General features: G+C 33.5%; 1 protein-coding gene across 1 annotated transcript; it reads left to right on the top strand.

Moving 5' to 3' along the window:
* Positions 1-5,561: 5,561 nt before the first annotated feature.
* On the top strand, positions 5,562-7,858 carry LOC125837924 (scopoletin 8-hydroxylase). Its single transcript, XM_049517003.1, has 3 exons — positions 5,562-6,149; positions 6,953-7,286; positions 7,548-7,858. Exons 1-3 carry the CDS (start codon positions 5,629-5,631, stop codon positions 7,800-7,802), a joined length of 1,110 nt encoding a protein of 369 aa, XP_049372960.1. The 5' UTR covers positions 5,562-5,628; the 3' UTR covers positions 7,803-7,858.
* The last annotated feature ends 4,230 nt before the right edge of the window (positions 7,859-12,088 follow it).

The raw sequence follows: 12,088 nt of genomic DNA on the forward strand, positions 1-12,088 counted from the left end.
TGAGTAAAGAGTAAGAGCTGAAGTTCATTTCTTCAAAAGAGTATATAGGTACTATGTATTCCTAAAGAGTTTAAAGTGTTTTCACATTTAAATAAGAAATGAAACTAAGATTTCCAAAGAGCCTTTGAGCTAGTTTTCAGAAAAGAGTTAATGCTTTCACAATTAAGCAAGAGAGGAAACTTTAATTTCCAAGAAGAGCCTTTGAGCTAAGTTTTGAGCAATTATATCAAACCATAGAAAGAAGATATGTTTTTAAACATAAGAGCTAGTATTATATTTTGGGAGTAGTATTGAGCACTGATATGGGGGAAAGTTGAGACAACTCCCAGTCCCCATAAACTATGTAGCCACCATGGGTAGAAAAGGGGCATACTTTTTAGATGATTCCTTAGTGTTTTTTAGCATAGACTAGTGGATCCACTTAGTATTCAGGTTCTATGCCTTCGACTTGATATAGGACGGCCCTGACAGCGTGAGGTAAAACGTTGTATCATCACAATAGGTCTTAAGTGACAGTTGTCGGTTAGAGAAACTCCCATAGCAGTATTTTGTATTTTTATATAAATTTCAGAGTTACATTGTATATTTGCATACACAGAGTATTATTGTATTTCTAAAAACACAGAGTTGTCCTCCATGTTTCAAAAAGCTTTTCTTTATATTGCACTTGTTTATACTTCTTTATATTGAAATGAGTTCAGTTCAGTTCAGTTGAGTTGAGACCAGGTTTATTCTTTCAGTTCCTTTTAAGCTTATGTCTTATTTAGTATTCCCCTCACATGCTCGTACATTCAATGTACAGATGCCATTTGGCCTGCATCTTTTAATGATGCAGATACATGTAACCAGAATCAGCATTCAGTGCATCGTTGATTCTAGTTGAGCTCCGGAGTTGTTGGTGAGCCTCATTGCTCCCGGAGGATCCCTTTTATCACTTTCAGTATGTTTAGTTATTTAGGATGTCGTGGGTCTTGTCCCGACGTTCATCTCATTTATTTAGAGGCTTGATAGACAATTAGTGATGTTAGTTCTTGAGTCTTTCTATTTCTTATTTTGATGGTTGAGACTTGAGTTGCCAGTTTGGCCAGTGAATGTTATTTTAATACATTTTAAGTTTATTATTAAGCAGTTCAATTTACTTTTTAAAGTACTTATATCATGAGTAAGTCTTCCGATGAGTAAGTAAGTCAGACCAAGGGTTCGCTTGAGGCCATCAATGGTTCTCGAGTGCCAGTTACACCCAGGGTGTAGGCTCGGGGAGTGATAAACTTGGTATCAGAGCACATAGTTCAAGAGTCCTAGGGAGTCTATGAAGTCGTGTCTATAGAGTCCTAGTTATCGGTGTGAAGCGCGCCACATCTATAATTAGGAGGCTGCAAAACTTAGGAATGTTCTCACTTCTTTCATACTCATTTCGTGCGTTAGAGTTTTTTCTTTAAAATTTGTCTTCGAATTCGTGCTTGCGCGTGTCTTTCAGTTGATCATGCCTCCACGAAGAGTTGTCAGAGGTCGTCCAGCTAGAAGGAATGTTGAGCCACAGGAACAAGGGGGTACCTAATGTACCAGAAGTGCAACCTCAAGGAGAGGTCACCAATACTAAGTTCTGTGAGGCCATCCGGGTGTTGAGCCAAGTTGTGACCAATCAAGCTGGGCAACAGAGAGGGAACCAATAGGAAGTGGCTGAAACTTCAAGGATCCGTGAATTCTTAAGGATGAATCCACTGAGCTTTACTGGTTCAAGTGTTACTGAGGATCCAGAAAACTTTGTTGAGGAAATTCAGAAGGTTTTTGAGATCATGCATGTTGTTGATGCTGAGAGGGTGGAACTAGCTACATACCAAATGAAGGGTGTCACTAGGATATGGTTTGACCAATGGAAGAAGAACCAAATTGAGGGAGAACTACTTGTGAGTTGGGCTTGTTTTGAGGAGGCCTTCTTGGGGCGGTTCTTTCCCCGAAAACTGAGAGAAGCAAAGGTATGAGAGTTTCTCACTCTTACAGGATTCTTTGAGCGTTCATGAGTACAGTCTAAAGTTCACACAACTTTCCCGCTATGCTCCGGAGATGGTTGCTGACATGAGGAGCAGGATGAGTTTATTCGTTGTTGGGTTGTCTCTCATATCAAGTAAGGAAGGCAATACAGCTATGTTGATAGGGGATATGGACATAGCAAGGCTAATGATCCATGTACAACAAGTTGAGGAGGACAAGTTGAGGGATAGAGAAGAGTTTAAGAATATGAGGGCTGAGACATTAGGGAATGAGTCCAGGCAGCAGAAGAGTAATGCCAACCGGTCATCCTTTCAACAGAAACAAAAGGGACCTGCTCTATCATCTTCTAGTGCACCTGCACCAAAGAACAAAGGTGAGTACAATAGTCAGAATTTCAGAGCTACTTATTCTCAGGGTAGTATGGAACAGGGGGGTAGTAAGCCTCCTGCATGTGCTAAGTGTGGTAGGAACCACTCAGGGATGTGTCGTGATGGTTCCACTGGTTGATTCAAGTGTGGCTAGAATGGTCATTTTATGCGAGAGTGTCTGAAAAACAAGCAGGGTAACGGTAATGGGGGCAATAGAGCCTAGTCTTCTTCAGTTTCTCCACCAGACAGAAATACATCTAGAGTAGCTACTTTAGGGGCAGGCAGAGGAGGAAAATGTCTGTATGCTATCTCTAGTCGGCAGGAGCAAGAGGATTCTCCAGATGTTGTCACTAGTATGATCCAAGTAGTCTTTAACTTTAATGTTTATGCTTTGCTAGATCCAGGAGTGAGTTTATCTTTTGTAACTCCATATATTGCTATATGAATTTCGATGTTCTTCCTGAGCAACTTAGTGATCCCTTTAGTGTTTCTACACATGTTAGTAAGTCTATTCTAGTAGAGAGAGTCTATCGTGATTATACCATTTCCTTCAAGCACAAGAGTACCATGGGTTGATCTAGTTGAGTTAGACGTGGTAGATTTTGATGTCATTTTAGGTATGGACTGGCTTCATGCCTGTTATGCCTCAATTGATTGTATAACTCGAGTTATCAAGTTCCAGTTTCCAAATAAGTCAGTCTTAGAGTGGAAAAGTAGTTCAGCAGTGCCTAAGAGTTGTTTTATTTCGTACCTTAAGACGAAAAAGTTATTTTCCAAGGGGTGTGTCTATCATTTAGTCCGAGTTAATGACTCTAGTGTTGAGATACCTCCTACTCAGTCAGTTCCAGTAGTAAAAGAGTTTCCAGAATTCTTTCCAAATGATCTTCCTGGAGTCCCTCCTGAGAGAGAAATAAACTTCGGTATAGACCTTCTTCCAGATACTCGTCCTATATATATTCCGTCATATAGGATGGAACCAACAAAGTTGAAAGAGCAATTGAAAGATCTCCTAGAGATGGGTTTTATTCGACCAAATGTCTCACCTTGGGGAGCTCTGGTCTTATTTGTGAGGAAGAATGATGGTTCCCTTAGGATGTGTATAGATTATCGTCAGTTGAACAAGGTTACCATCAAGAATAAGTATCTTCTTCAAAGAATTGATGATCTCTTTGATCAACTTCGGGATGCCACTTGTTTCTCTAAGATAGACCTCAGATCTGGCAACCATTATTAAGAGTAAGGGAATATGATATTTCAAAGATAGCTTTCAGGACCCGTTATGGTCATTATGAGTTTCTGGTCATGCCGTTCGGTTTAACTAATGCACCTACAACGTTCATGGACCTTATGAATAGAGTATTCAAGCCTTACTTAGATATGTTTGTTATTCTGTTCATTGATGACATACTAATATATTCGAGGAATGAGGAAGATCATGCTAGCCATCTCAGAATAGTCCTCCAAACTCTAAAGGATAGGGAGTTGTATGCCAAGTTCTCTAAGTGAGAGTTTTTGCTTGAGTTTGTGGAATTTTTAGGCCACATTGTTTTCGGTGATAGGATTAAAGTTGATACTCAGAAAATTGAGGCAGAGCAGAATTGGCCTAAACCCACATCTCCAACCGATATTAAGAGTTTCTTGAGGTTGGCTAGATATTATAGAAGGTTCGTAGAGGGGTTCTCATCTATTTCATCCCCTTTGACCAAGTTGACTCAGAAAACAGTGAAGTTTCAATGGTCTGGAGCTTGTGAGAAAATCTTTCAGGAATTGAAAAAGAGATTGACTATTGCCCCAGTATTGACCTTACTAGAAGGTACACAAAGCTTTGTTGTATATTGTGATGCGTCTACACAAAACTTTAACGTAATGATGTCATATGACATTGCTTCGTCCTAATATTTAATAAATACATATATTAATATTCTGAAATTGTTAAAAAGTAATTTTTTTTCGTTTTAAAATGAATGATTTGTTTTCCTTTTTAGTCAGTTTAAAAAAGAATGACTCCTTTCCTTTTTTGGCAACATTTTAATTTCAGTTTTACCCGTGGCATGTTTAAGGCCATAAGATTAAAGAACATTTTGATACATTTGATATAACATTAATTTAGGACCATAAAATTAAAAAAGTCTTGTTTATTTTCTTAAACTTCGTACCAAGTCAAAGTAGACTTTTCTTTAAACAGATGGAGTATAAATTATCAACTTGTAAATGAAGTAAAACCTGCTAACCCTGACGAGAGGGAGTTGCTCGGATGGTAAGCACCCCTCACTTTCAATCTGAAGGTTGCGAGTTCGTGTCACCAAAGGAACAAAAGGGGTGGGAGCTCCTAGGGAGGGATAAAAAAAAAACTGCTAACCCTTCCTGCCCTATACCCAAACTTGTGTACAATTGAGCTGTGACAATAAATGATGCAATGTTTATAATTCATTCTTCTCCTACCAACAAAACACTCACATTGGTGCAAAGTCTCAAATTTGACCACCAAAAGGCATCATGGTTCATGCCATAATAGATTAATCACCCTTTTGATCTAATATTGTATTTAGAAACCATTCTTTGACAAGGAGATACTAACAACTATTTTTTCCGGTTGACTAATAACCAAAAAAAAAAATGTGCGATTTCATCCTGTGATTATAAGCATTTTTTAAAAATTTACTCAAATACTTTAAAAGTGTTTAAAAACCATTTTGACTTGAAGATACTTAAAATAAGTTAATTCAAACAAATTGTACGTATCTTGTCACACGAAACATATCTTAATATGATAGGGTAAATATTGTTCCTAAAACTTCACTAACCAGAAAATATTGAGTTGGAATAGTGTGCAGTTGATATTCTTTGCAACTTGATAGAATTTTATTCAAGCACATAATATTCTTCTTTGTCTTCACCTACTTAAAGGTTCAAAATCATGCTTTTATGAACCTTACATCTCATTGGAGTCTTGGACATCCATATTATATGATTTTGTATATTGATTCTTATACAACAATTAAACTAATTCAAGCAAGGGTTAGAAAAAAGAATCAAAGAAAAATGTCTTCTACATTTTTTCATACATATTTTTTAATGTTCAACTAGATCATATTATATTTCCAACAAATTCAACTGCCAAAATCTTGCTTCCTAAATATAAAATAGAATTTAACTATGTAACCAAAAAAAAAAACATTACTATAAATTGGTATAGATAGGAAGCACAACTTCCTCATTCAAAATCACAAAATCTTGATTCATCAAAAAATATTTCCAAGAATATAATATGGCCCCAAGTATTGATGAAAGTAATGCCTTGTTTGATTTTGTGGTCCAAAAGGGTAATGGAGTAAAGGGACTTGTAGACAATGGCATTAAAATGGTACCAGAAAGATACATACAACCACCAAAAGAGAGAATATTAATTGACAAAAAAATCATGAATTCAAATGATGATATTGATCAACTATTGGTGGCCATTGATTTATCAAAATTACATGGTCCTGAACATGATCAAGTGGTGGAAACTATTACAAAGGCTGCTGAGACACTTGGATTTTTTCAAGTGGTAAATCATGGTGTAACTTTGGAGTTATTGGAATCACTTAAAGGTGCAGCACATAATTTCTTTGCCCAACCACCTATGGAAAAGGCTGTTTATCTAAAAGAAGTGAGTCCAAGTCCTTTGGTTAAATATGGGACTAGCTTTGTACCTGAAAAGGAAATGGCTTTGGAATGGAAAGATTATGTTAGTATGATGTATACTAATGATGATGAGGCACATGCACAATGGCCTCCTCAATGCAAGTAGGAACCCTTCTTCACTTTCTCTTTAATTTGATCACTTTCTAATCCCACTTTTTATGGAAGCTTACACTCTTATTATCAACTTAGTTTGATCTAATACGGAGTTTATAAAATAAAAAAAGATTTTTAAAAATTTTGGTCTAAAATATGTCTTAAATGTTTGTGTGACTATGAATCATTTCATTAAAGTTAAAATGAGCATTTTAAAATTAAATTGTTTTCTAAATATAGAAATGGTCATTTTTTTTAGATGGGCTAAAAAGAAAAATAAGTCATATAAATTGGGACAAAGGGAGAACAATTATAAGTGCATATAAATTATATTCTATTAAATAGAGCATATTGTCATGTGCATATTAATTCCTCAAACATTACGTGTATACTTCGTTTTTTAAAAATTTTTCAATTATATACATGCAAAGTGTGAAAAATCTATCCTATTAATGTATTTTAACTTATGTAGCAGGTAATAGTATGTTATTAGTTTTATATTTTATGAGTGATTATTTGCAAGTGACTAAGGATGTGTATAGTATAAAGGAAAATATATTTTTCTCATATTTGATTTGTTCATTTTCTCTAGTAAAATAAATTCTTTAAAACTCGTAAATATGGCTTTCATTATGGAAGTAGGAAAACAAGTTTCACAAGCGGTGTTCCACATTAATTATCTCTTCCTCATCCTCAACCACTCCATTCCAATAATGTTTGTCTGTATTATATATAATTGATTTTGGGACAATACGTTTTGCTAATTATCACAGATAAGAAAATAAGTTTATTTTATTTTTTTCACATGTTAGGGATGTGGCTCTTGAATACTTGAAGTCATCAACAAAAATGGTGAGGATACTATTGGAGATATTATTTGAAAATCTTGGAGTAACACTAGATGAAGAAAAATTTGAATCACTAACAGGGCTCAAAATGGTAAACATGAATTTTTACCCAAGTTGCCCTAATCCAGAGCTAACCGTAGGCGTCGGACGCCATTCGGACATGGGAACCCTAACTGTTTTACTACAAGATGGCATTGGTGGTCTATATGTTAAACTTGAACAAGATGTGGAAGATGAGTGGATTGAGATTCCTCCCATTCCTGGTGCTTTAGTTATCAACGTTGGAGATACCATGCAAGTAAGAATGGATTTCACTTTTATACACTGACATCGTAAAGAATTTTTTACACTATATTATGGTTTGTTGTAGTAGATAATCAATCTTATTTTCTAGGTTATTGATTTCATTTTACGAACAATTACCTATAGCTATCTTTTTAGGTAACCATATAGTATATTAGAATAAATTTACATATATAAGTTAATCTTATGAAATTTACACTAGATTTTAACATGATCAAAGGAAATGGGGCCTAATATATTTGGATTTTGGATTTAGATCTTAAGTAATGGGAGATACAAGAGCGCGGAGCATAGAGTTCGTACAACAAGTTCAGAATCAAGAGTTTCAATTCCACTGTTTGCTACACCAAAGCCAAGTGAAAAGATAGGGCCATTGCCTCAACTTGTGGAAAGTGATGGAGTTGCTCACTACAAACAAGTCTTGTTTGGTGATTACATGAAAAACTTTTTTGGAAAAGCTCATGAAGGAAAAAAATCTCTTGATTTTGCTCAGAATGATGATTCTGCTTAAGTTGTATGTTTATGGGGGTTTCTTCTTCTATTTTTATTCCCAAAAAGTGCTTCAAACATGCACAAATAAACAATTGTACTTTGTTGTAACCGTTTTGAGTTTATCTTGTCAAGTTGACTTTTAATAAATTGCTATGTGTACTAGTTTATTGAGTTTTAAAATAACAAATTATCAATAAATTGTCATTTCCTTTATAATGGCAAAATAGATTTTTTTTAAAAAAAAAAATTAGTATTGCCTTTTCTTTTTCCTTTGTAGTCAAGTCTAAAGCAAAGTATAAATTTGTCAATATATAAATGAAAGACGATAATAAAGGGTTTCATCAAATAGAGCTTCGCAAACGTTTTTTCTGTATGTGTAGGCCAACACCGCTTGAAAATAATATATTTTAAAAAAACAAATAGAGAGACTTCAATATTATATTATTCTTAGTGTAGAGGAGAAATTTAGATGATTATCAGTGTACCACAATGAAACTTCTGAGTTTCAATCATGAATGTCTTATGAGTGAAGATTTGTCAATATTAGATAAAGAAAATACATATACGGAATGATACAATTGATAGAAATTGCATATTTAAACAATTATATAAGATTCTAAGCCACTAAATTAAAGATGTTAAACATGTTCCTCTACTCTAAATCTTATTCATTTGATCAAGAAGGCATTAGACCATGCCTACTAGAGCTTGATGTTTACACTTAACACACAATCAATGGATAGTGCTAGTTGGCTATATGAATTTACAGGTAAATTCTACCCCAGACATGTTAGGACAATAATATCAAATGTGACATTACTTCTATCGTTAGATCCTTCTTTTGGAGAAGGGTCTACCCAGATGGTGTATCCATGCTAATCAAGTGTTAGTCCCCAAAGATAAACAAGTAAATACCTTTTTTGATGTAAGGCAAATAGGTCTGAGCAATTTAAAAAACAAGATGATTTCTGAGGTTCTTCATAAGTTTTTTACTTGGATTATTCTCAACTAAATAGGTTGGCTCTAAAAAAGGGGAGAGTATTGTGAAAAAATCTTACTAACATAAGAAATATCATACTTAGAACCAAAACAATCAATGTAGTAATGAGTGACTAACCTTTCATGTAAGACTTTGTATATAATCTTGTTGGCAAATCATACCATATCATATATTTATATAAAAGAGAACCCTAGGCCCACCTACGTGGCGCCATCACAAGCTAGAATTTCCTTTTAAATTTATTTATTTCCAAATATAGCCTTCCCTTTTCATGAAAAGATGTGACTTTTATGAAAAGTTGCGACTTTTATGAAGAGTTGCGACTTTTATGAAGACTTACCAAAAAAATAGTCATCCCCTTTCATGAAATGATGTGACTTTTATGAAAAGTTGTAATTTTTATGAAAGTTGTGACGACTTTTATGACAAGTTACGACTTTTATGAAAAGTTGTGACTTTTATGAAAGGTTCTGACCTTTCTGAAGGGTTGTAACTTTTCCAAAGAGTTGTGACATTTCTGATAAGGCATAATAAGAATTTGTTCACACTATCTTTTGTTGTCTATAAATATAGGGATTTCCTCTCATTTCAAAACAACAAAGAACTTTTCTTCTTCCTTCTTATGCACAATTAAATTTTCGAGTACTTTGCTCCTGTTGAGTGGCTCACTGATACCATTGTTTTTGTATCAATATACTTGTGAATAAAATTGTTCCATCCTGAGAAGATCTATTCCATTAAACCTCGGGTACTAAAGGGGAATAATTTCCTTAAGGGGACACTGTGCATTGAGTGGGCTCAATTATTTCCTTTCTGTTTCATTAATATTCTATTGTTATAGATCTTGATATTTATTTTTTACACATTAATTTATGCTTATGATATTAATTGTTGTTTTTAGTACATGTTTTAAACTTTATTGTTTATGTTTCTGCAAAGTTATTGTTATAAGTATTTGTTATTACATATATATATATATATATATATTATTTATTTATTAGAAAATATAAAATATCTCTTGTGGATGTTCATCTTATTTTCCAAAAATATCAAATAGTAACACTTCTTGGAGGCAAAAGGATAAATTACAAAAATCAAATTAAAGATGATTGATTGAAGGATAAATGATGAGATGTTATAATTATTATTTTCCTTTACATTATTAATGTAAGTTACTACGTAATCTTGTATGTAAGATAATATAAGGTTTTAGTTTTAATGACTAATAGATTTGTAAGTATTATTTTATAAATTCGGTGATATTAAATTTCCGCGTGAAGCGCGGATAATTTTACTAGTATATATAAAAGAGAACCCTAGGCCCACCTAGGTGGCGCCACCACAAACAAGGATTCTCTTTTCATTTATTTATTTCCAAAATTAGTCTTCCATTTTATGAAGAGTTGTGACTTTTATGAAGAGTTGCGACTTTTATGAAGAGTTGCAACTTTTATGAAAAGTGACTTTTATGAAAGATTGTGACTTTTTCAAAGATTGACCTTTCCGATAAGGCACATTAATCATTTGTTCACACTATCCTTTGTTGTCTATAAATAGAGGGATTTAATAACTAAAGATGATTAAACTTTCTATCTTATCGAGGTTTTCAATCGATTATTGACATCGAAAAAAACAGGAATGTAGTGGGATGGTCAGTATTGTACTCAACCTTAATAAAAAATTGGGGGTTCAAATTTCGAATTGGAATCAATGAATTACCCCTCAAAGTAGGATGAATCCATATTTATCAAATCTTAAAGAAATAATTATCTCCTTATAAACATTAGATTAAAAGTCCCAAAAAAATTTAAAGTTTTAACCATATTGATCGAAACATAAACAACAAAATATGTCTTTTGGCTCTCGAAGTAGTGCCATCGCCTGCGAATGATTTTGAATAAGTGACTTGTCAAGACATCATTTAATCCAAATTATTTGAGCGAGATACATTATTTCATTGAACTCCAAGGCATATGTTTTAAAATTTTAATTAACTTATCAAGTATACAACTAATTACATAAGATGTATAACATTTGGATTATGTATGTAGAGGCCTTGAATAGAAGAAAAACTCTCGCAATTGATGAATAAAATGTTTGTACCACTTTTTGAAAATACAAATATAGACAATGAAACAATTAAATATCTTTACTAAACACCTTGGTGATGAATAACTAAAATAAAATGAAGAATTAATAACAAAATGCATAAACACTTAGAATCAAATCTTTTTGGTTTGAAGATTTAAAAAATATTTCATTTCATCTCTGGATAAAATATTCTTGACAATTTATTGTAGGGTTGTACCCACTCGAAAACACTTATATTATCAAATGTTCAGAAGTAGATTATTAACGTAGTTCACGACCGCGCAAAGCGCGGACTAGTAAGCTATAAAACCTATGACCTTAAATCTGCAAAAGTATTTGTCACTTTTTTAAGACAATAAAATCAGATTGGTGCGAGTAATGAACCTTGATAAATTTTGCTAAAACAAAATACTTTCACTGTTATTGTCACATCTTTTCCTATCATCTCCCAACAAGTTTAGCAAAAAACATATTTGAGAAGGCTTCTGGTCCAAATGCACTATTATCTTTTTTCAAAATATTTTTTTTTTCATTTCATCTCTTATGATATTTCGACATAAGATCATAATTGATCTTGATCCATTGACCTTTTGCTTCCCCTGTGCTCCGATAGGGATTTTGTCTAGGGTTTTAGAGAGAGCTTCTTTGGAATCATACAGGTTTTGCTGAATATATAATGTTATTAAGTGTACCTCACCTTCACAAAAATTAACTTTGAAAATGCATATATTTGGTCTTTATTTAAAAATCAATCTTGAAAAGGAAGTAAAATTTTATAAACAAACATAGTTCCCAAATCAAATCCATTGATAAGACGAATTGTCACAATAGGAGGCCAGTAGCTCTTGGCAATATCCTATTTATGCCACCAAAACTATTCAACTCACCCCTAAAAAGAATCAGTATGTAAAGCCAGTCCAGTATATCTAAGGTTATTTTCTGTAACTGTTGTGAACTCAATTTGCGTTTGCACTGAGAAATGCAGGCTCTTAGAAAGAATACAAAGACAAATAAACCTCCGTTTGGAGAATTAAGTAAAAGTTTAGAGGTAAAACTACTACCCTAAACCCTGTAAAGTTTCATCTTGAAAAGGACAATCACTTCCATTTTCAGTCGAAAAGTTGGTTCTGAGAAAAATGATGATTATTAATACAAATCTTGAACCCTGGACAAACTGATGGATGCATAATTTCAATAATGATAAGCAGGGAGAA

The sequence above is a fragment of the Solanum verrucosum genome, unplaced genomic scaffold (genome assembly GCF_900185275.1).
Source record: "Solanum verrucosum unplaced genomic scaffold, falcon-dt-bn FXZP01000262.1, whole genome shotgun sequence".
Lineage (NCBI taxonomy): Eukaryota > Viridiplantae > Streptophyta > Magnoliopsida > Solanales > Solanaceae > Solanum > Solanum verrucosum.